This window comes from Ictalurus furcatus, chromosome 18 (assembly GCF_023375685.1).
Source record: "Ictalurus furcatus strain D&B chromosome 18, Billie_1.0, whole genome shotgun sequence".
Lineage (NCBI taxonomy): Eukaryota > Metazoa > Chordata > Actinopteri > Siluriformes > Ictaluridae > Ictalurus > Ictalurus furcatus.
The window spans coordinates 7,348,169-7,373,778 of NC_071272.1; the positions used below are offsets into that span (position 1 = coordinate 7,348,169).

The 25,610-nt window shown below is 38.5% G+C and overlaps 2 protein-coding genes across 2 annotated transcripts; one reads left to right on the forward strand and one right to left on the reverse strand.

Annotated features, from left to right (window-relative positions):
• Positions 1–4,663: 4,663 nt before the first annotated feature.
• Positions 4,664–15,465, reverse strand: fech (ferrochelatase). The gene is made up of 11 exons (XM_053648097.1): positions 15,086–15,465; positions 14,441–14,558; positions 13,492–13,611; positions 13,128–13,276; positions 11,423–11,557; positions 11,001–11,107; positions 9,919–10,017; positions 9,551–9,658; positions 9,206–9,370; positions 8,466–8,525; positions 4,664–5,684 (listed from the first exon to the last, which is right to left on the reverse strand). Exons 1-11 carry the CDS (start codon positions 15,126–15,128, stop codon positions 5,550–5,552), a joined length of 1,239 nt encoding a protein of 412 aa, XP_053504072.1. The 5' UTR covers positions 15,129–15,465; the 3' UTR covers positions 4,664–5,549.
• Positions 15,466–17,568: 2,103 nt separating this feature from the next.
• bxdc2 (brix domain containing 2) lies at positions 17,569–25,151 on the forward strand. Its single transcript, XM_053648098.1, has 10 exons — positions 17,569–17,745; positions 18,508–18,619; positions 20,585–20,628; positions 20,729–20,799; positions 21,552–21,601; positions 22,081–22,154; positions 22,237–22,287; positions 22,362–22,463; positions 23,600–23,728; positions 24,655–25,151. Exons 1-10 carry the CDS (start codon positions 17,599–17,601, stop codon positions 24,913–24,915), a joined length of 1,041 nt encoding a protein of 346 aa, XP_053504073.1. The 5' UTR covers positions 17,569–17,598; the 3' UTR covers positions 24,916–25,151.
• Positions 25,152–25,610: the final 459 nt, after the last annotated feature.

Sequence of the window (25,610 nt, forward strand, 5' to 3'; positions counted from 1 at the left end):
AGCCACTGACAGCTGATTATCTCGTTACAATGGCGCCTGTAAAGGTGTGGGATATATTTATTAGGCAGCAGGTGAACAGTCAGTTCTTGAAGTTGAGGTGTTGGAAGTAGGAAAAATGGACAAGCGTAAGCATCAGAGTGACTTTGACAAGGGTCAAATTATGACGGCTGGACAACTGGGTCAGAGCATCTCCAAAACAGTAGGTGTTGTGGAGTGTTTCCGGTATGCAGCGGTTAGTACCTACCAAAAGTGGTCCAAAGAAAGAGAACCGGTAACCTGGTGACAGGGTCATGGGCGCCCAAGGCTCACTGATATGCGTGGGGAGCAAAGGCTAACCCGTCTGGTCCGATCCAACAGAAGAGCTACTCTAGCACAAACTGGTGAAAAAGTTCATGCTGGCTCTGATAGAAAGGACTCAGAACACACAGAGCATCACAGCTTGCTGCGTATGGAGCTGCGTAGCTGAAGAGCGCCCATGTTGACCCCTGTCCACTGCCGAAATCTCCTACAATGGGCACGTGCGCATTAGAACTGGACCATGGAGCAATGAAAGATGGTGGCTTGGTCTAATGAATCAGGTTTTCTTTTACTTCATGTGGAGGCCGGGTACGTGTGTGTGTGTCGCTTACCTGGAGAAGAGATGGCACCAGAATGCACTATGGGAAGAAGGCGATCCGGCGGACACCATGTGATGCTCTGAGCAATGTTCTGCTGGGAAACCTTGGATCCTGGCATTCACGTGGATGTTATTTTGACACGTCCCACCTCCCTACACACTGCTGCAGACCGAGTACATGCCTTCATGGTAACGGTGTTGTCTAATAGCACTTTCAGCATGATAATGCTCCCTGACACACTGCAGAAATGGTTCAGGAATGGTTTGAGGAACATGACAAAGAGTTCAAGGTGTTGACTCGGCCTCCGAATTCCCCAGATCTCAATCCGCTCGAGCGTCTGTGAGACGTTCAGGACAAACAAGTCCGATCCACGGCGCCCCCACCACACAACTTACAGGACTTAAAGGATCTGCTGGGAACGTCTCGGTGCCAGATACCACGGCTCACCTACGCTCCCTCGGGTTGCATTAATAGACGCAGTGTTAAATTAGACCAGGTTTCTTTGGGGGTCTTCATGCGCTTCTATATAAAGCGGGTGAGAAAGCGGCTCTGGAAGCAAACGGCATTGAAGTGTTGAAGAAAAATCCATTTTTATTCAATCTCTGTGTAATTGCAGAATATAATATATCTGTGTAGATTCAGCACTGAGAGAGAGATGCAGAAAGTGGCTCTCTAAGATCCAAACAACATGCACCGTCAATGTGTGTGTGTGTGTGTGTGTGTGTGTGTGTGTGTGTGTGTTCAGAACCATTAAACCAGATACAAAATGGCTGAATTTGAAAAGAAATGAACAAATGAAAATATCTTGAATATGGAAAAACTGATCTAGTATTTCTTGTTCGAAGGTTGCAACAAGCCAAATATGTGATTATTAAACCTATTTCTACTGTAGACGCTGTTACTAATTTCAAGCTTAAAAAAATACTGCTATTCTATTTATTTATTTCTAGAAAAAAATCTAAATGAGCTGTTAAAAGAATGAGAACATTTGAAGCTTGAAATGAGCTGAATAATCTTATAATTGATTTATAATACGCTCATAATAAATCAAAATAATATGAAGTAAATATGCCCGTATTTAAGATATTCTCGCTTAGGCATTTTTTTTGCAAGTGTTATAGTCTTATTTTTTATTTAGAACAATTTTAACCTTGTCAACATCAAAAAACAATAATTTTGAAAAAATTATTTTAACAGGAAATGTTTATATTCGTTTTATATATATATATATATATATATATATATATATATATATATATATATATATATATATATATATATATATTTTTTTTTTTACGACGTGAATGTGAATTCGTGTCTTCTTTTTAGCTACCTCTTTTCTTTCTTGTCTTTTTATAAATGGCTTCCGTCATTTTAAACATCATTTTAAGGCGTAGTAATTTTTTACAAAATAAAAGATCAATATCGGCTGATGCTCAAGGTTTCAGTATCAGTATCGTAAAAGAAAAAGTGATGATACGCCATCTATAATAAACAACCATTTTTATAGAATTTTTCAAACGATTCATTTTATTTAATATTTTTCTTTTTCTGTAACAGATTTCAGTAGAGAGAAAACAACTTCAGATATACATCTCACACAATCCAAAATCATAGCAAGAGGACTGAGCTTCTAATAAAATCTAAAAAAGAAATAATAATAAATAAAAATGCTAATAATTATGGGCTCGCTTTTATTTTTTATCCCATTTCGTGGCAAGTATGAAGGCCGTACAGTGTAGATGCCGTTTGTGTGGATGTGCACTTCAGCGCTATTTCAATTTCAAGGAAATAATAATAATCGTATAGTATTAAATGGGTCCTATATGAAGAAAGATTGTGTGAATTAGTGAACTATGAGAAGGTGGGTTTTGAGTATTGTTCTAGCAAGCCCAAACATCCTTGCTCTCTCTCTCTCACACACACACACACATCCCCTCTCTCCATCTCCAGCTCCGTCTATCCCGGTTCTCCTTTTACTTTGTCTTTTGCACCTCTTGAGAAAACACTCACGCTTTCATTTTTCACACCTCTCTCCCTGAACACTGCACCATCCCCCTATTCTTCACTCCCTCTGTTTCTCTCACGCTGGAGAAATCAATCGCTCCCCTCTCAATTAGAGGTCATGCTGCTCGGCAGAGCCGGCGTCCTCGCTTTTCAATTACCAGGAGGCTCCCGCCGTCTCCCAGAGCATCTCTCTCTCTCTCTCTCTCTCTCTCTCACTCACACACACACACACACACACACACACACACACACACACACACACACACGCTCCTCTGAGGGGTGATTGGGTCCAGGACAACCAATTTCTCTTGGCCTAATCAACAGTAGCTTGGACATGTTGGAGGGACCGAAAGATGAAGCGCGAACAGCAGAGGACTGGACGGACAAAAACAGACCATTTAGTATTAAATTAAACGTTTGACTTTTTTCAGGCATCTCCTTTGGGGGGTAAAAATAAAAGCGGTGACATTGCTACTATTTATACGCCTTTTTTAATCCAAAGCTTGCACCAAAGATTTAAAATAAATCAATTCCTCTACGTACATGATTTTCTTTTTTTGTTCAAACGCTTCTATGGACACGTACGTAGAACATTCATTCATCAGTTTATCAGTAAATCGTGAAAATTCTACTGCATTCGTATCAACGCAGCTTATAACCACAGCGCTGTTAAAATCTGGCTCCTGATTGGTTAGAAGGTGTCCATTCATTGTCTATAACAGCAGCTCTGACAGTAGTGCAGCTACAAATCACACGTCTATACATTGCAAAAGCTCATCCTAATACGTTAGTTTCTATTGTAACAGCTAGAAATGTTTTTGTTAGCTTTTTATTAGCTTTATTTTTTTGTTTCTCGCCAACTGTGTTGTTTTCGTTTTTGTTTCTTCAACAAAGCCTAATGAAGGAGAGACTGTTTACTTAAGTATATCTGCTATAACATAAGTGATATCAGGAACTTCTTTCGTGGACGTTCGACAATATAAAACGCAACTATAAACGGATAAACCGTACGACGTGTCATTCCGCGAGTAATAAAACAAAAACTGTCGTGTTGGAACTTCACTGTGGTGTAAGAGAAATAAAACACACGGGGACGTTGTCGTTAGAGGAAAATAAATCAACGGTAAATCCGCCGATTGTTTTCCTGTAACAGCACGACTCGGGAGGAGTTATTCCTCAGTTAAAGCACTTTATAAGCTTTACTTAATTAAAAAAAAGGCACATAGTTTGTCAGTGCTCCTATTTGGCACTCATATGTGCGTTAAAGGTTTACAAGTTACTCAGTCCCACATTTGTATTGGTTCCCTTCTTGATAGGATACCAAAAGTACCGAATACGAACACGTGATATGAGTGGGCAGAGCTAGAAATAGCGTAGACCAATTGCTGGTTCGATCCAAATATCACGGAATCAGACATACTGCTATACTAAAGGTATGTCAAAATAGTACGCCACAATTTTAGCGCTTTTTCAGAACTATTCATATCCTGGTTGAGTCTGATGGTGTGCATGAGAAGTACAATACTTACAAAAATTTAGGAATTGTATAATTATATATATATATATATATATATATATATATATATATATATAAAATATGTTAAATATTATTTATGTACGTGCGGCGGTCTGGGAAAACCCATCAGATGTCACTGTGACTACTTCTGGCAAAAAAAAACCCCAACAAAAACCCGGACCGAATTTGTTATTTTCCCGTCAGGTGTACGAAATTATAAACAGATTTCACCAAAATGACGTGGAAATGTTTTAATTATTTAAGAACCTTTTCTAACTTGGCCAGCGAAGCTCACGTTAGATAAATAAGGTTCCAGTTTAACAAAAAAGGCTGCCAAAATACCACGTTTTCATTGCTAACTTTAACTTTGCTAGCCAAGTGAGCTTTTCTTACACAGAGAACGCGTCATGTCATGCTCTGATCAGATTTTTGGATAGGTGCCATAGAGAAACACTGTTGTAATATATATATATATATATATATATATATATATATATATATATATATATATATATATACACACACTTTTAAACGCTAATCAATTTAGCCGACAGAACAAAACTTACTGAACGAATCAGCGATCATTTCAGCACTTAGTTTAGCGCGGAGATCACTCACTGCAACTTAGCGAGTGAAAATATCTTGAATACGGCTGCATGTATCTAGTACTTCCTATTCTAAGTTTACAATTAAGCAAATAAAGATGATTAAACCTATTTCTAGGCCTATTTGACTCATTTCGAGCTTGAAATCATCTTGTTCTAGTGGCAGATAAGCATTCTATGAATTGTAAACATTTTAAAGAAGCAAAGTAAATCTGCCAATAAAGTAAGAACGTCTAAAGCTTAAGTAAAAATAAGGTTAAAAAAAACAAAAAAAAACAAGCTGAATCATCTTACATTTAATTTGTAATGAGCTCAGAATAAGAAATATTAGATAAATCTTCCCATATTCAAGATATTTTCACTTGCTAAGATATCATCTGTTGCAGCATTTAATAGACAAACATTCTGTATTACACTTCATATTTCAGCGTGTCGTGGTTTCCCAGGTAACCACACAAATACGATCGGTTTCATCTGAGTCGCGCGTAGACGAGACCAAATGCAGCCAAGGGCGCCAATACTTTAATATAAATAAATAATAATAATAATAATAATAATAAAGAGACACTTATGTGCAATGAGCTTTTTAAGATTGGTCACTACAGCAGAACAGCGGCCTGGTGGAGAAATGACGTGTTAAAGCGCAGATGTAAACCCGGAACTGAACTGAACAATACGCCCGGCCTCACTCCAGAATTGGGCTTTGGGTTCTGTAAGGTTTCTGTTTGTTGCTATTTTGTTTTTGACAGGTCCCGTGAGACGCTCCTCCCAGGCACGAAGGATCACAGGCAAGACGTGAACAGATCAGAGTTTCTGGCTGGCGAAGAAGGCCTTGGTTTTCCCGCAAGTGGGGTTCATGCACAGAGGGCATCGCAGGGTGAGCTGCCGAGAGCACGGCTCATCGGACTTCAGGTGCGTCTGAACCAAATCCGCTAATGCCTGATTGAGAGAGAGAGAGAGAGAGAGAGAGAGAGAGAGAGAGACAGTGAGAAAGGGAGAGAGAGTAAGAGAGAGGGGGGAGAGGGAGAGAGAGAAAGAGAGAGAGGGAGAGAGAGAAAGAGAGAGAGGGAGAGAGAGAGAGAGAGAGAAAGGGAGAGAGGGAGAGAGAGAGTAAGAGAGAGAGAGAGAGAGAAAAGGAGAGAGAGTAAGAGAGAGGGGGGAGAGAGGGAGAGAGAGTAAGAGAGAGGGAGAGAGAGAAAGGGAGAGAGAGTAAGAGAGAGGGGTAGAGAGGGAGAGAGAGCGAGAGAGGGAGAGAGGGAGAGAGAGAGAGAGAGAGAGAGAAAGAGATTTCACATGTCACTTTTTTATTCACTAAATAGAAATACTCTGCGATAGCTTGTATCCACAGAGCTGTTAAATTCTCAATTCTGATTGGTCAGAAGCTGCTGATACAAATTGAGCAAATCACACTCGTTCCAATACGTTATTGTTTCTACAGTAACAACGAAGACTCGTATCGAAGACACACAATCGCACAATCTAAAACTAATAATAAATGAATTTTTAAAAATAGTCTGTTTGTTTATCGAACGAAGAAAAAAAAATACCGTATAATTGTTAATACGATGAATTTGATGCAACTCTAAACGGATAAAAAAGTACCACGCATTGTTCTTTAACAGATGAAAACCCTGCGATCTTAAGCACGCTGCGGCGACGTAAGAGGAAGGAAACATTTCAGGACATTTCAGCTCGGAAGAAAACGATCGACTGTGGGTTGGTGCGATGAAGCGCGACATGAAACGGCGAAAGCCATTTTGTGTTTTAGTCCGTACTTAGTTAGCATTAGCATTTAGCAGTGTTCGTGTTAGCGCGTAACTTGCTAATCTGTAACAGAACTGACGTGAACGGTGCAAAATTTTCAGCCCTGACTCGATACAAATCGAAATTTAAAGTGAAAACCGCTTGTTTTAAGATTTTCTTGTTCAAGCAGTCAGTCGCATCATGTCCACGTGCGGCCGGGAATAAAATCAGCACCGGCAGAAAGTTCTCTCTGTTCGAGAAGCTCACAATCACATAATTAAAGCCTTGTTTAACTGAAACTAATAGTTATTAGGGGAAAAATCATTTTATATATATCCATATATATTATACTATATATTTATATCCATATTTGATTTATTGTTAGTACAAAAAGCTTTTTCATTAACTTCGCTCCTCCTGCATTCTGAAATCTCTCCATTTCCGACTTTCCTTTTAGAACTCGTACCGTTTTAGAAAGTTCGATGCCCGAGCCGAGCGTTAAGTGAAAAGTGATAGACAACGCTACCGATCGAAAAGCTCCGAGTCGTCACAAAGTAGTTTTCGTTACAGATTGCGATCGTCGTTGTCGTCGCTGTCAGAGACGCACGAATGGTCATATATGTAGCCGTTCCGAGCGGCGAGCTGAAAGCCTGCGACATCGATTTCACAGGTTTTTAATAAACCCAGCAGGCCGTCGGGAGCGGTTTATAACCCGGCACTTACACACTTCCATAGAGACGGGGGGGGGGGGGGGGACGAAAAGACAGACAGAAATAATAAACAGAATGTTTGCTCTCCTTTGACCGTTTTTGATTTTGCACTTCAAGTCCCCGTGAAGCGCCTTCAAATGTGCAGCGTTATACAACATCTTTTCCACTGAAACAGGAAGTCAGGGCGGGACATAGAGTGGCTCCTCCTCCTTTTTTAACCTGCTAATAGGATTTACCGTTTACCTCGCAGCCAGGAACTGTTGGGGGCGGGAAACGTTTTTGCAATTGGGAGTACAGAATGATATCATCAAAACTGTTGATCCGTATCAGTGGTAGAGAGAACACGTGTATCTTCTAAACAATAAGGGATTTTGTCATCGTTTTAGGAGCGCACTAGATTATGGATAATGTTAAGGCGAACATATTCGTACTTAAAGTTACAAAACTTCTATTTTGATTTCATAACAAACCGTAACAACACTTTTGTCAGTTCTAGCTAGTATCAGCTAACGAGCCTAGCTTGTTGTAGCTAGACGATTCTCTGTAAATAAAGATTGCTGTAGCTCTGAATTGGTGATGAGGATGCTGCTTGTCTTGATGGAATAATTCTGAAGGCAGAAACATTTAACCTTAGCCTACAACCTACAAGAGCAGTTCTTTACACTGTGTCTCATTCACCCATTCACACACACACACACCCCGACGGTAGCAGAGCTGCCACGCAAGCTGCTAGCTTGCCTTCGGGATCAACTTGGGCTTCAGCGTCTTGCCCAAGGACAGTTCGGCATGTGGAGTCATGTAGAGTCATGTGGAGTCATGTGGAGTCATGTGGGCCAGGAATTGAACCGCCAACCCTACGATAAGTGGACAACCCGCTCTACCACCTGAGCCACAGCCACCCAAATGTACCAGATTTTAACATAAAATTTATATATAAATAACGCTAACAGATATCACAGTAGTTCGGAAAAGCATACCGCGACATATAGTGACAGCGTTCCCCGGATGGAATAGATCCCCGGGATCCACTGTGATCCAGATCAGGCTAAACATGAACAAATGAAAACTTGCACCGCGATGAGTCACTAGGGGGCACCAGAGATACTTTGGCTTCAATTCTCAGATGCTGTTATTCTATTCAATAAAAATCTTCCTGCATGTGGAATTTGTTGAATTGGTGAAATAATTTCAAGGTGAATTTAAAACACACGAGTGCTTTTATAGCACAGACTCTGCATTTATTCATTTATGATGTTCAACGTCTTACCTTAAAAAACAGCGGGTTTCCATTGAGAGACTCTGCTCTTCTGATATTTTCGACCCCACACTGGAAACAAACACACACAGACACACACACACACACACACAAACATAGGTTTTAGGCATGATAGTGTGTTTCATGTTGGATTTTGAGAACACAACACGCTCGCTCATAACGATCAACTCGTATCTCAAGTCTGGGGCTGTTTATGAAAAGATCCCGCCTAGCTGTTATTAGATATGCCCTGGTGTGTCTCACACACACACACACACACACACACACACAGAGACAGATAATAAAAAAAGCATGTTTCTCAGGCTGTCTACAGGAGTGTGGTGAACAGAGATAGACAGATCAATGGGCAGAGTGTGTGTGAGAGAACCACCCTGATAGATCTGCGGTTTGTGGGAGTGGGAGTGTGTGTGTGTATCCCATGGCTCCAGATGGGCCAGTCTAACCAACGCCATGGCAGCCAACGAGGAGCCCCAACACACGCACGCACACACACGCACACGCACGCACACGCACACTCACTCACTCACACTCTCTCTCTCTCTCTCTCTCTCGTTTCTTGCCCTCCCATAATGTATCACTTTCCTTCCCGTCTTCTTTCAGCATGTTCTGTCTCTTTCTTGTCTCGTTTCTCGTCCAAAGCGGACTGATCCGGATCAGGTCAAGACCACCGGTTACACTTGACCCAGGGTTATCAATAACACACACACACACACACACACACACACACACACCTCTTCTCCGAGGATCTGCGAGTACTCGATGTCGAGCTCGTGTAGAGTCTCTATGTGGTCACTGGTGAAGGCGATAGGAACCAACAGCAGGTTCTTCTTCCCTCTTTTACACAAACCTTTTATCACGTCATCCGTCTGTGGACCGAGCCACGGCATTGGGCCCACCTACACACACACACACACACACACACACACACACACACACACTCTGCATTCACCATGGACACCTTAACTATTATTACTGACGGTGTATTTAATGCCGAAGTACAAATTCTTGGCAAAGCTTTCCGCTAATAGCAATATGATCTTTGGATGAAATTAAAGAAGTAGAACTCCAGGTCTTACCTTCGATTGCCAGACGAGACGATACGGGTTACAGTAGGCTAACCTCTCCATCACCCTCTGCACTGTAGCTCCCACCTCCTGAGGATACGGGTCTCCTCTGTTCACCACCTACACACACACACACACACACACACACACACACACGATTATAATCTGATGGGCCAGAAAAAAAAATCATAATACAAAATTTTCCCTTTATCTCAAATGTAGTAAAGTGCCATTAACTTCATCGGACTCAGGAACTCGAGGTGGATTCGATTCAGATATTTTGTTTTGTATATTTAGTTTACTGTATATTTATCTGTTTACGGCTACTTATTTAAATTAATCTCCTTAACAAACACACACACACACACACACACACGTACAGACATGGGGAGCGAGTGGGCGGAGAACAGAATGACCACGTCGTCTCTCTTCTCAGGAGGAAACTTCTCCAGCTCCTTACGCACATGCTGAGCAAAACACTACAGAGAGAGAGAGAGAGGGAGAGATACAAAAGGAGTTATTACCCCCCCCCAGAGGGGAGGGGTTCTGCTGTATTCTCTGAGCTGAAATTTGTACATAAACCGTTATCGTCTAAATTACTTAAAACATCATGATATGATATGATGTAAGATTTTAGCAATCACTCATCACCATCGTTCCCGTCGACCAATCACTCATCACCATCGTTCCCATTCACTAATCACTCATCACCATCGTTCCCATTCACTAATCACTCATCACCATCGTTCCCATCGACCAATCACTCACCATCGTTCCCGTCGACCAATCACTCATCACCATCGTTCCCATTCACTAATCACTCATCACCATCGTTCCCATTCACTAATCACTCATCACCATCGTTCCCGTCGACCAATCACTCATCATCATCGTTTCCGTCGACCAATCACTCATCACCATCGTTCCCATTCACTAATCACTCATCACCATCGTTCCCATTCACTAATCACTCATCACCATCGTTCCCGTCGACCAATCACTCATCATCATCGTTCCCGTCGACCAATCACTCATCACCATCGTTCCCGTCGACCAATCACTCATCACCATCGTTCCCGTCGACCAATCACTCATCACCATCGTTCCCGTCGACCAATCACTCATCACCATCGTTCCCGTCGACCAATCACTCATCACCATCGTTCCCGTCGACCAATCACTCATCACCATCGTTCCCATTCACTAATCACTCATCACCATCGTTCCCATTCACTAATCACTCATCACCATCGTTCCCGTCGACCAATCACTCATCACCATCGTTCCCGTCGACCAATCACTCATCACCATCGTTCCCATCGACCAATCCCTGATCAATATTGTCCCACCCTCACACTTCTTTGTCCTGAGTTTTAAACGCAGGATGTGACGGCATCTATACGTGATGAAAGTGTGTCTGCTGATTCCATATCAGTTGCAGGAAGTTGAAACTCCGTCTCACCTCGATGAGCAGAGGGTGTGTGGGCCACCTGTCAATCACACTCCAGCGCATTTTAGGACTCAGTCCACTGCTGCTGTAGTATCTGTAGATAGCATTCAAACTGCTGCCTGCGCACACATACACACACACCCACACAAACACACACAACCACACCCACACAAACACACACAAACAACAACTTTTCATACATATTATCTTCTGCAGGCTACATAAACACCACAATTAATAGCTGCCACATAACTGAACTGATCCACACAGATCTATTCTCCAGAGCAACAGGACAAATAAATGAATCTTTTTTATGCAGTACAAACAATATCTAAAATGAACAATGTCTGTTACATGAAATAAGAGATAACACTGAAAAAAGTGTAGTTTATATATGTGTGTGTGTGTGTGTGTGTGTGTGTGTGTATACGTACCTGTTGTGGAGCAGCTGTACTGAGGATACTGAGTAAAAGCCACCGCTCTCTCTACTCCATCCGACTCCATCTCCTCGATGGCCTCCTCCGTTAGCGGGCGCACGTACCGGAAGCCGATATAAAACTTGTGAGGAGCTGCGAGTCAGAAAACACAGGAGTTCAGGAAATCAGGAAATAGTTCAACAGTCCTTTTAAATAAATAAATAAATAAATAAATAAATAAATAAATAAAAAGGATCCTTTTTTGACAGAAATCCGTGCCACTGTTAAAGTCGCAATATTTGGAAAATAAAGTCGTAATATTTCAGGAATAGCCTCGTAACATTTTGAGGAAAAAGTCACAGGATTCAAGAATAAAGTCGTAATGATACATATAAGGCTCGTGTGTTAAAATGAGGGACATTGGTGAAGTTCCTGTGATTCTTTCTTCGTTAAACACATTTTCTTGCCGAGTCGTTTCAATAATATTAATAATAATAATAAGGTTAATTATTTCTTAATTTGTAAAGTAATGTATTTCTTTATTTCTGTTGCTCTGATGTGCACAATTCTGTCATACTATTATCCCTTTACGAAAATATTGCGACTTTTTCCTCGACATATCATGACTTTTTGCTTCCTTGAAATATTACGACTTTATTCTCGAAAGACTGCGACATTTTTCCTCGTAATATCAGATACTGTGACTTTTCATCTCGCAAAAATATTGCACCTTTTTTCTCATAATTTTACGACTAAATTCTCAAAATCCTGCATTTTTATTATTATTATTTTGAAAAAAAACATTTGCCCTAAAACACCGTCATAAACGCATCGATGCATTCCCGCAGACTTTCAATCAAAAGAGCGACACATTTGTAGAACGTTCCAGACTTAAGGCTTAACAGCCACAGCTCTTTAACTGGGAGATATGTGAAGGGAACACCCTCGCTTTCCTCCCTTCGGTTTATTTATCTACAAGTGTGTGTGAATTGAATTGCGGTGTGTGTGTGTATGTGTGTGTGTGTGTGTGTGTGTGTGTGTGTGTGTGTGTATGGACCACTCCCTGTCTCTTATCTCCCAGTCCCTTACACACAACAAGTCTCAGCCGTCCGTCGGCCTTCCGTCAGTCGTTTCGACGAGGAATTAAACACACGGCCGTTAATAACGTCTAAGCAACAAAACACAGACATAATCTAATTTTGTAGTCAGCTCAGGAGTGTGAAACAAAACGTGAGCTGATGTTACGTCTAACACCGATCTGATCGATCTCTTATTTCTGCTTAGATTCTGAATGTAGGTAATTTTTCCGATCTTGAAGAACGCTTGTACAAGGTTAAACATTGTGATTTACACCACAGCGCTGTTAAATCCTCCATTCTGACTGATCCGAAGGTTTATTCATTTTCTATAAATGGCACTCGTTCTAATAAGGTAGTGTTTCTATAGTAACAACATTAAGCACTTAACAACATTTAACGTTTATCTCTGCGTTCAGAGAAGGAGTCTCCAATCTCAGGACAGAGGAGTTTACGCTTTTTGGTAACGTGACACATTGCAATAAAGCTTTAATTTATTGTATTTTTTTTTACTCTGTTGAGGGTTTAATGGAGGTCTTCCAAGTATTGCAGTTCATTATTATTATTATTATTAGCAGTAGTAGGAGGAGGAGGAGGATAATTATTACTACTACAGGTAAGTTAACTGTAAATAGGTGGACATTCACCAGTTTCAGGGCTCATCTCATCCAGGAGTTTGACCATGCCCTCTCCCTGCATGGTGGTCCAGGCTCGGATGGGAGATCCTCCTCCGATTTTACTGTACTGCTCCTGGATCTTGGGCGTGCGGCGTTTGGCTATGAACGGTCCGAGTTTACTACAGAAAGAAAAACTACACTGTGAATTTACTTCAACACCAATGACAACAATTTTCAATCCGTACGGTTGAACAGTTAAGCAGAAATGTGTCCCTAAGCGTTACCCTCATTTATTACATGCTTGTTTGCCTCACTTCTTCATACACATTGACTGAACATTTTCACTTCCTGTCTGTTATTGTTTTAAAAAAATTAATAAATAAATTATCCTTACTGCTGGATAGGAAGCTGCATCAGATCTTTGTCCAGGAAAAGTCGTAACAGGAAGTCGTGAACGTCTTCGAGTCTTTCCGGCCCCCCCATGTTCAGCATGAGGATGCCGGTCTTGGGTTTTCTGAAAAACACACACACACACACACACACAAACACAAACACTTACTTCAATGGACCAAGTCAGTCAGAAATTTAAAGTTAGAAAGCACTAGAAAGTGAACCACTTATTTCATAAATGTAAAATGCAGCTCAGTGTTTTACACTGTGAACTAAAAAACTAAACAAAAAAAAGGCAAATAATATGCGACAATGTATCGCCGTGACAGAAAGAAGAAAATAATAATATAATATATAAAAATATATCATTAAAACTGTGTGACCAGAAAAAAATATATAAATTATAATAATAAAATTTCTAATTTTATAAATAAAATTTCTAATGTAATGTAAATGTAAAGCAAATAATAAAATCGACTTAAATGCTAAAAGTAAAAAATATATACTATATGTTTCTAACTTTTTGTTTTAAATAACGATAATGATCATTGTGGTGGTGTTTTTTTTTTATCAGCCTGCAGTGACACACCACACCAGTAGGGGTCGCTGAAATTTCATTTTCAAGAGCATTATATAAAATTTAAATATAACTAATATCTTATATTAAAAAATAAACAGGGTGTTGTCTGTTACGGATTATTTCTGCTGTTTTTACAATTACACTGTTGCACAAAATGTAATGGCCACTTCTCTCCAAAGAGCACGCATGCACGCACACACAGACACACACACATACACACACTAACAAAGAGGGCACATGAGGACTGCCATTTGCACCTGTTATATCTTATTCAGAGCCTCGGTTCAGTTTTTTGAAGAGCGCTGAACACTGAGTGCTCTGTGTGTGTGTGTGTGTGTGTGTGTATACACACTTCTTTTTATTTTATTTCTACCTCTTGTCCTGTGTTTTTGGACTGGATGGAGTGGCCAAAGCAGAAGCAGCTCTGGCAGTAGATTGTCTTCTGAGAGACGCTCCAACACACCAACCGACATGCCTGCTGCTCCTAGACACTAAGAAAACACGAATACACACATACATACATACATACATACATACGTACACAGTATAAGGATTAGGTTTGATGCAGAAGAAAAGAATATTTGCATAACATTAAAACTTACATTCAAAATATTGCCTAACACAAGTTAATTTACAGTGTGCAGAATTTCGTTTTAATTTAAATATTATTACATTATTTTTAGTTTCATTAAAGTCTTAAAAAAAAGACATTTCAAGGAGACTGACAAGCCCAAGGCATGTGATAAAAATGTGCAATTATTATTATTAGTAGTAGTAGTAGTGGTAGTGTTAATGTTGTTATTATTATTATTATTATTATTATCATCATCATTATTATTACATTTCTGTTACGTAAAGCTTTTGCAAAACTGTAATTAGTTATTTAGTTTAATAAACATAGATTATTGCATTGCATTCGAGTTTATTTCTATAAATTCACAGCACACTCAGGGGTTTATGCAACTTTACAGCACATTTACAGCACAAATGTCATTTAAGGTAAAAATGGATGACTTACACCGAACAAACCGACACATTCCTCCCAAAAGCGCCATCTGCATACACCTCAGGACAACTGTGCGTCTTCTCCTGAAAATAATACCAATAATTCAATAATGTCCAGAAAACAATACAAGGAGAAGTTTTTTATTATTATTATGACTTCCTTCTGCTTTCTCTGCTCATTACTGCAATGTAAACCCGTAAACCCGCCCAGAGTAACCACCATGAGCTACTTCCGGTTGCGGGCGGGATAAAACCTTTCAAAATAAAAGTCACATTAAAAAGAAATTTGGTTACAGGGCTAAAACAAGATTAAAGGTGCTGTCAGGGATTTTCAAATCACGACATATTTTGTAAACTTTAGTGAAAGAATCTAAAGATAGTTCTTAATATTATAACCAATCTCACCCAGGCGTCAAGGTGGCAAACAACTTTGTATTTTTCACGCTTTTCGTTTTTGTTTTTTTTTGGGGGGGGAATCAACCACCAAATCACAAACTGCACTTAATCACAGATAGCAGCTACTTCAAAACAGACAAAAAAAATAAATAAATAGGCAGAGGATCCAGTCACTCAGCCACAGATGAGTGAAGCCTCAGGTCTTAAAGGCGGTTAAAAATTGTTTTATCTGTACCACCAGCATCCAACCAATTACGACAAGGAATCATCTTTATTTACCTGTTAATTCACAAAGCTTCTCTTCTTGCACTAGAATTTAATGTGCACATGAATGTTTTTTCATGGGCTATGTTAATGTTAACGTGTTTTAGCATGTTTATAAAAAATTTTTTTTTTAAAAAGCAGATGTAGCAAAAATTAATCAGAAATACAGAATGTGATGAAATGAACAGATTGGGGTGTGCTATAATATAATGCAGTTATTCAGTGCAATTTTATAATGAGAAATGGCATTAAATTTCAACAGGGTCTACAGTGAGTAAACGTACCCCTGCAGAAATGACTAAAAATGGTCCAGGAACATCTTTGAACATTCACCCTTATTGTAAATGTGATGATTTCTGAATATTTATGATTATGCATATCGAAAACACATCCACGTCCTTCTGCCATCACAATTAACCAGAGATAGTCAGTGAAAATTTCAGTTTTGTAAAGTTCCTAGCTTACGAAGACCTACGTAAGCAACTAACAGGACTGGATGGTGCTTAAGCATTATTGATTAGTTTATGGCTACAAATAAGGGCATTTAAAGTTATATTTTGTTTTGTAGTTTGTTTACCACTTTTGATTAACACTGCAGACTCAGAATAGACGATATTCTGTTTTGAAGCTCATATTTCTCTGTATGTTTATCTCTTACTAATAATTCTACTCATCCTCAACTTTCTTTTTTTAGCCAATCCATTTTGGCAGTCCACTAATCAGATTGGAGACCCTCTCTATTGAAAAGAAAATTATGAAAATCTGCAACAAAAGAAAGAAAGAAAGAAAGAAAGAAAGAAACTTTCTGAGCTAAAATCTCTGGACCTGTAACTAGTAGGCTAGATAATTTACAAGCATGGTTGACAGCAACTGAGGGGTTTTTTTAAAGCACAGAATGAGCAAATACACAAAATATAGTTAGCTGTCAGCTTGCTAATGCCCTAAAGACATGGTATGGTAGAACTACTTGTATTGTTCTCTGCTTGATATCACTTTGCTTGTATTCTCTCATTTGTAAGTCACTTTGGATAAAAGCATCTGCTAAATGAATAAATGTTAATGTAAAGACATTAATGGCATTTAAATTTACAATTGACTTAAAATTTACATTTTTATTTAATAATTTATGTCTATAATTTGGGGAGCAGGGCTACTTGTGTTTTCAAAATGATCTCTTCAGTCAGTATCACAATATAATTAAAACGAAAGAAACAAACAACGAGAGAACATATTTTTCTTCTTCCCGTGATCGTGAGAAAATTAGAATGATGTGACTCTGGAAGATTCCAAATATTTTGTAGGGGTGAAAGTGTTCATGTAACAGGGGCAACAATGAAAAATATACTTTATTTGTAACCTGTAAAGGATGATTTGTTGGGGGGAAAATGTTTCAAGCATGAGATGTTAAATATTTTTGACGTTATTAATGGTTATATTTATAGTGAGCTGGAATGGGCAAAAGTGCTGTTTTCTAAAATGTTTGCTGTAGATTTTATTCATATTTTAGCTTATGTATCTTTACTGTAAACACTTCAGTTATTGTGAAGGAAACTTTACCTGTCTTTACAGTGTTTTTTTTTTACGTTTACTTTACATACAGATTTGTAAATCTAGTAAGCTATCAGTGGCACACAAATGGTACCTCGGTGCCTAAATAAAAAAGTTAATTTTCAGGCATGTTCCGTGTGGGAAAAAAACGCATTTTAAACGTATTTTAAATGGTGTAAAGTTTGTTTTTGTTTTTTTGTAAAGCTCATCCTGTGAGCTGTGCGGCGCTCGAGCTTCGTTTCGGCTCTTCGGGTTGTTTTGGTGTCGCTCCTTCCTGTTTCCGGAAGCGAGGACGGTCACGTGGTGCGTTTAGTCAAGATGGCGGCGGCCAAGAGAAAACGTGGAGGAGCACAAGCTACACCGAAAAAGAAAGTAAAGTTTGTAGAAAATGGAGAAAAAGAGAAAAATGTTACGACGAAACAAGAGCCGAGTAAAGAGATCACGGTTCCGCCTCCGGTTTCTCTGGTGAGAGTTTAATATCTAACGCTAAATCTGTTTTCTGACTTCAATCAGCTGCGGTCTGGATCTGAGCAGCAAAAACATAACTACACTACACTACACTACACTACACTACACTACACTACAATACACTACAATACAGTCTGTAGTGTACTTCATTAATAATAGCAGATATACTCAAAATAAAATGACGTTTCCAGAGAAACAGTACGTTTTCTTCATCATCTCTGAACATAAAATCCTTCTCCGGCTGTATGTGATACCCTAGATGCAGATTTATGTACTTATTTATAAACACTTCCCTTCCATTTTGTAGTATACCTGTTTGTACTGTAAACTTTCCTGCTTTTGGTATTTAAAATAAACTGTACATGTTTGCCATGTTTACTGCCCAGTGAGGAGTATTATAACAGATTAATACAGTCACACTGATTAAACAAAACATAAAATACCATACATGAATGATTTAGGTTTCAGTTATGGGTTGAAATTTCTATGGTATGGTAGTCTAGTTTAACAATAAACTGATTAAAAAAAAAAAAAGATTTAGGTGATTATTCTGTTATAATATCTATAGCTATGGCTGGTCAGTACTGATATCGTAATGTAATGTGACTATATTTTTGATATGTCAAGTTTGGTCTTGACAAAAATGAAGCATTTATGTTTTTATAGCAATTACAAACTATAATTGATTGAAACAAAAAAACTGGAAAGAAAAACAAGTACAAGCATCAACTAAACCATTTTGTGTTCTTTTCCCCTCAGGGCAAGTGGAAAAACAAGGAACGGGTTTTAGTTTTCTCTTCTCGGGGCATCAACTTCAGGACACGGCATCTGATGCAGGATCTCAAGACCATGATGCCTCACTCGAAAGCAGGTGACTATCAACATCTAACATCTAACACAGCCTCTTTATTAGGTTACATACAAAAGAGAACTTTTTAAATTATTATTAATAATAATAGGGGGAGTCATATCGAAAACTTTTTTTTTTTTAAATAAAGTTTGCGTTGTTCATTGCAAATAGGTGACACAATCTTGTACCATTTATGTTTCTTCGTAATCTACATTTCGCTTAAGGCAAGTATTCCAGTGCTTAACAAGCGTCTAGAAAGCAGAAAATATTTACAGGAAGTCCTCCAAAAATGTCTCACCGGGAAAATTTGATTTATTTTTCAATCAAATATTAAATTGAAGCATCTTCTCTAGTTTTTGCTGTTGAATTTTTTTTTTTTTTTTTAAAAAAGAGTCAGATAGTACTGAAATTCTTTTCCGAATTCTGTTCTGTTTTACTTACCTTGATCTTGCTGTGAAAATAGCCATTGATGCTGACATGGCATTAAAAGAACAATAAACAAGTAAATAAATTTAATAAACAAACAAACAGGTGGCTAGGAAATAAAATGACATTTTTATTTTATATTTCATCACAAAAGGGTTTTCATTTGACTCAAAAATAATAATAATAATTTCTATTCATGTAGCATTTCTTGTACATTAAAATGAAGGTCGAAGTGCAAAGAAAGCAGAAAGTATAGAAAATTTAAAAGTAATGTAAAATGATCAATAAATAGGTCTAAAAGTAATAAATTCCCTGTGAAATGAATAAGATAAAATAGTGATAAGGAATTGGGTAAAGAGGCAATTGTAGATTTGTGGGGAAAATGCTCATCTAATGATAAGAACAAATATAAAACTATAAAAACGCTGCAGTAAGTTGCTGCACATCTTTTTGGAGCAAGTTCCACAGTTTGGGAGCATGAGCACTAAAATGATTAATAGTTTATAAATGTTTAATTTAGGGATGCACTGAAATGAAAATTCTTGGCCGAAACCGAATATAATGAAAAACTTGGCCAAAAGCCGAATACAGAGCACATTTTTTCCATTTATTTTATCATTTTTTTCACCATTGCATAAATTAAATAGTCAAAATGTGCTTTTTACTATTTTGTCTTGTTTTTCAAAGAAAAAAATCAATTACAAAAACTACAATTTCAAAATATTTAACACTGAACATTTTTTTTTCATTCCAGCAGGCATAGGCTACCAACAAGGCACAATATAACTTTAAATAAATAAATGAGTAAAATAAAAATATTTTGATGTGGTCATCTTTGAGCCCCCTTGAATAGCCGATGTTAGGCCTATAACTGACTGCTGAAAGAATGGAACACTCTGTAGCCGACAACTAAAAAGTGCATTGACAAGAGTGCAGAAAATGGTTCTATTGGGTTCTATACGGCTGATTATAATTGGGATATATACCGCTCGCGTCCCTGTACACCTCGCGGAGTATTAAAGTAGATATAGGATTTGTCTGCCTGCCCTTAAATAAATACGTCTTTACCTGCTTCTGTACTTTACTCCCTTACGTCTCGCGACGTGACAGAATACTCCGGAACAGAAACAAAACAAACGCACCTGTCCACAGTAAACAATGTCACGGTTGTCAACATCTGAAGAGCATGCGCTCGTGCACGTAGCTCGTGCATGCCCCCTCGTGAAATTCGCACGTCTCACTCTGGTTGCTAGGCTATTTGGCGCGTCATCAAACACGTCGTTGCTCAGTCAAATTTATTCGGCCGAACACCGAAAGTGTTTTGTTTTTTTTGTTGTTTTTTTTTGCTATTTTCGGCCGAATAATCTCGGTTGCCGAACATTCGGTGCATCCCTAGTTTAATTGTGTGTGTGTGTTTTCTGACAGCCACAAATCATTGTTTGTCCTCAGTGCCATCCTGTGAAAGCTTCATTTGTGTGATTATTTTTCCCCCCACAATAGCAGTGTAATCAAAATGCACTCTAGTGAAAAGCATACGTCTTTCATGTTTTTCTCCTCCAGACAACAAAATGGACAGAAAAGACAAACTGTTTGTGGTGAACGAGGTAAAAATCGCTCCTCTACCTTCTCTAGTACACTTCTCTGCATGTCGTTTATAGTTTCCAACTGCTTTTATCATATCTGTATTTTATCTCTGTGCTCCAGGTGTGTGAAATCAAAAACTGCAACAAGTGCATATTCTTTGAAGCGAAGAAGAAAAAGGACCTCTACATGTGGTGAGTGGAGAGTTCTGGATTCGTGATAAAGACTCCGGGTGTTGCGGTGATTCGTAAAGCTCCTGTAGATCACAAAGAAAATGTGTGTGTGTGTCTTTAAGTTAAGTTCCGATGATTCTTAATGGGATAACATTTTATTTCAAGTCAAACATCAGGTTTAGATAAATTTCCACACAAACTTGCCTTTTAGAGCGCTTGGAAGCCTGGAACTAACCGGAAACAATAACGTGAAGTTTCTTCCTTTCCAAAAAAATAAATAAATACAATAACATAGAGTTATGAAACCAGGGTTGTAAAAACTTCATTAGCTAGCTCATCGGGCGAGTAAAAGCTTCCAGTTCGATGGTTTGGATGCCGGGAAACCTAAACGACGAGACTGAAAACGTGGCAGCTCACATGAGGTAATCACTAGGGGCGTAAACCTCAGGCTTCCATACCATGTGATACTGATTTGATTCTGAATGCACCGATTAGATATTTGACGATGCCACAGAATCTCCTACGATACTAAACGATTTCAGTTCTCTGTAGTGTCCTCTGATCAATATGCGACCAGCTTTGTTCAGAATATTTGGTAGGCCTGGTGTGTGTTTGCGAATGGTGATGATGTAGAAAAAGCCCTTTTTTTTAACCTTCAGAGGTCTCTTTCTGATTCTGGGAAGATGGTCTCTGTCATCTGCATATAAATAATAATAAAGTACCATTTTTGTGTGATTCATGAAACTGTTCTTTCTTTAAAATCTCCTTTACAGGATCTCAAACGTTCCTCATGGACCTTCAGCCAAGTTCCTGGTTCAGAACCGTGAGTTTACACTGTTGGGGGTCAAAGCTTTACGAATGATTTTATTTTATTTTATCTCAACGTTTACACACAAGCCGGAGCCGAACTATTTTGTAATTATATTAGCTGCAACTCCCAAAGTGGTGCAACAGGAAAACATTCAAGTGTATGCGGAAGAGGGTGGTTAGCGCTTTCCTCTTTGGGCAAGACCAAATACATATATATGTGTTTGTGTGTGTGTGTGTGTGTGTATATATATATATATATATATATATATATATATATATATATATAATGTATGTGCGTATGTATGTATGTGCGTATGTATGTATGTGCGTATGTATGTATGTGCGTATGAGCCAGAAAGTCTTATTTGCCATCGTAGGAAAATAAATTAAAGCAGTAGAGGACTTCTATATGTTTTTCTGTGCTTGTGAACAGCTGGGTTGTTTTTTTTTTTTGTTTTTTTTTGCTCATTACGACTGTTTCTTTCTTTTCAGTGCACACACTCGCTGAGCTGAAAATGACCGGGAATTGCCTGAAAGGATCCAGACCGCTGCTCTCGTTCGATCCCGTAAGAAAGAACTTTCAATTCTTTTAGTTCTTGTTCGTCCGCTCGTGATCTTTCTGCTGACGACGTCTGTTTGACTCGACAGAAATTCGATACGGAGCCTCACTACGCCCTACTGAAGGAGCTGTTCATTCAGGTACGTCTGCACTTCCTGTGCTTTAGCGCAACTCTCGTGACGTGATCATTAACACGTCTTCTCCTCTCCGGCAGACCTTCTCGACGCCACAGTATCATCCCAGGAGCCAGCCGTTTGTGGACCACGTGTTCACCTTCACCATCGCCGACAACAGAATATGGTTCAGAAATTATCAGGTGAACAGTAACGTCGCCGTGTCGGAGCTCGACGTGCTTTATATACGAGTGTAAATTGTATCAAAGATTTTTTTTTATTTATTCACTTATTACTTTCCGTGATATTCGTATTGCGGCTAAAACAATGCTTTGGAGAGGATTTAGTTTTTGTGCCGTTAGTGTCGCTGTAGAACATGGTGGCAAATATTTATCTGTAAGTCAGTAATAGGAAGTCATTATACAACAATTTTTTAAATCTAAAAATAAGTATTGCTGGGCGATATGACGATATAATGTTGATATTGATGTATAAAAAAGTGATGTATTTTTTTAAATATTGTTACAAACGTAAGCTTGTAAAATGTTACTTTTTGGCTCCTTTTCGGTCTTGTTTGTTTGTTGTGAATGGAAATGCTAGTTCGTGTAAATGCTTAAAGTTAAATGCTAAAAGTACAAAAATTAAAAATACACTTCTTTTTGTAGACATTAAAGTATACAAACGTGTACATTGTGACACGTGCTACGTATCGCAGAAATGTTTTTGAGAATCGTGATACAGTATTTTATATATACGGTGTGTGTGTGTCATGTCGCCTAGACCTACTCCAAAGCTCCTCCTGTTTCATCTGCATTACTGATCATAATGCATCTAATCTACAGTAGACTCAACCTTCTGACTAGTTAGTTTGCTGTGTGTGTGTGTCTGTCTCTCTCTCTCTCTCTCTCTCTCTCTCTCTGATTGAAAGGCACTTGTTTCTAGAGGTGGATATTACCGATAACTTAGTTGGGCAGTACCTGCCAATAACCGATTAATCAGCTGACTAATTAGTTTTTATAATTGATAAATTTTGAGATATATATTAACTGTTCATAAATATTAAAGTAAATAAGATATACATCCAAACCGAACCAAAATGAATCAAAAACCATTTCAAATAACAAGACAAAATCGGACTGCGATTAGTTTTTATTTCGCCTCTAGAGGCCGCTCTCGTTCCATACAACGACAGCGGATCCTTCTCAGCCGCTCTTGCAGGACACAACCGGGATTTTTGCCGATAACCCATAGTTCCAGCAGTCGCCCTCTACTCGTTTCTGTTTTGATTCTTAAACATTTTTCTTCTTTCTGTGTGTTTTGATTTTTACACCTCTCGCAGATTATCGAAGAGGACGCATCTCTTGTAGAAATCGGACCTCGCTTTGTCCTCAATTTGATAAAAATTTTCCACGGCAGCTTCGGCGGACCGACGCTTTACGAAAACCCTCACTTCCAGTCACCCAACGCGGTAAGCAGCTCTGCGTCTCTGCAGCTCTTCATTCATGTGCCGCTATCAACAGCTAAAGCAGAACTTTACAGGAAAGGGACCTCTCGATTTTATGTTTATTAAAAATAATAGGCATCAGTGTTGTAGAGTCTTTGTGTGTGGAAGATCAGTGCCTTCCCTTCGATTACTTATTATTATTGTTGTTGTTGTTGTTGTTGCTGTGAGGGAGTAAATTTTTACTTTTGTAACTACATATTTAATCTACTGTTTCTCTAATTTATCTTGCGGTTCATTTGACTCTCATTCATAATATTATTATTATTATTAGGTATTATTTTACTGCATAATGAAATTTTACACACGCACAACTGTCTTGTTTCTGGGGTTCCCCCCCCCCTTTTTTTGTTTTGCCCTATATTATTGTTCAAGCAGCATATTACGATGCAGATTTATTGGCACCCTTCATTTAAAGAAAAGGATTGTATGAAATTATATAAACATTAGGCGCCAATTCAAGTTGTTTAAATGACAGGATTTTCTCTCAGAAATATGTGCCACAATTAGGCACCCATCATTTTGTTTACATCAATGTAAGTAGATCGATATATTTTTGTTTTAAAAACTGAGAGCAATATGAGGGAAAAGTGACCTGTATTGCTTACTTTAAGTGTAAACATTATGGCTTTAAACGTGTTGAATCCTTTTCTCGTCCATTCCCATGAAGAAAACCCAATGAACTTTTAACACAAATGAAAGATTGTTGTCGACCTGCACGAATCAGACAGTGGATATTATATCAAATAGACATATATAAAATAAACGACTGTTGTGCCTCAATTTCATGAAGGGTGCCAATATTTCTGGAGGAGACTATAATAGTATAGATTTTTACAATAGTATTGTTTTGTGGTTTTTCCCCCCGTTTCTTCTTGTTTTTCCTCGCACAGTATCGGCGCTTAGTGCGGCTCAGCATGTCCGCTAAACAGAAAGAGAGGCAGATGGTGAAGCAGATCCGTCTGGAGAAAAGGAGTGAGACCAAGGAAGTGCAGACGAAGGATGTGACGGACGACGTGTTCGTCACGCCGGCAGAGGAGAAACTGGTGACGGTGGAGCTCGAGGCTCCGGCGCCACAACCGAGCAAGAAGAAGAAGAAGACTCTGTCTGATCTGAAGAAGAGGACGCTGCTGAAACGCAAAGGCATCCGATGAAGAGCTCACACCGTCTCATCTTTTCCCTCATCATCTAGATGAACCTTTTTATTATTATTTTCAGCCCTAAAACATAGGCTTTAGGGGAAGAGGCCGCGAATTACTTTTAGGACGTGCCCGAAAAGCTAAAAGTTATTCCATAAGAACCATCACCTTTATGTCTCTAAATACATACTGCTGTGTTAATTGTCCATTTATTTGTTGCATTTGTTACAACATTAAACTGTTAGTATGAACATCTGGTCTTGTCTGATTGATTTTTTTTTTTTGTTTGTTTTAGGGAAATACTAAGAAATTAGTGATGTTTTAAAAAATAATAATAATCTGTAGGATAGAGGTTACCTAATGATGCATAGTACTTTGTCTTTTTTTATGTACTAGTATGCTTTTAGGAGAACTTGAAATCTTTTTGAGTGAAAATGATTGAAAATCATTCCAGTTTGGTTTGCTCTGCCCCAATTTTTATTTTTATTTATTTTATTTTATTTTTTGCATTTTTATAGTGGTTAAGGCTATGAATATTAATTGAGCCAAATACAGAGCCAACACTGACTGCCTGTAAGATGAGTTTTCAGCGGTATAGAGTATAAATCAGTGGTTCTCAAACTTCTTGTAGCCATGGACCCCTTTAACTGTAAAATATATTCTATGGAAATCTTAGAACTTTACTTAAATGTGTACAATAATAATAATGT

Excerpts from the sequence above, each read along its gene's own strand:
- fech (XM_053648097.1), bottom strand. The coding sequence starts at position 15,128 with ATGCAGATGGCGCTTTTGGGAGGAATGTGTCGGTTTGTTCGGT. Across the intron at positions 11,558-13,127 it reads TGAGATGAGCCCTGAAACTG|CTCCTCACAAGTTTTATATC; the intron begins GTGAATGTCCAC and ends TCTGACTCGCAG. Across the intron at positions 5,685-8,465 it reads GAAACCCGCTGTTTTTTAAG|GCATTAGCGGATTTGGTTCA; the intron begins GTAAGACGTTGA and ends TCTCTCAATCAG.
- bxdc2 (XM_053648098.1), top strand. The coding sequence starts at position 17,599 with ATGGCGGCGGCCAAGAGAAAACGTGGAGGAGCACAAGCTACACCGAAA. Across the intron at positions 20,800-21,551 it reads AAAAAGGACCTCTACATGTG|GATCTCAAACGTTCCTCATG; the intron begins GTGAGTGGAGAG and ends TCTCCTTTACAG. Across the intron at positions 22,288-22,361 it reads TGAAGGAGCTGTTCATTCAG|ACCTTCTCGACGCCACAGTA; the intron begins GTACGTCTGCAC and ends CCTCTCCGGCAG.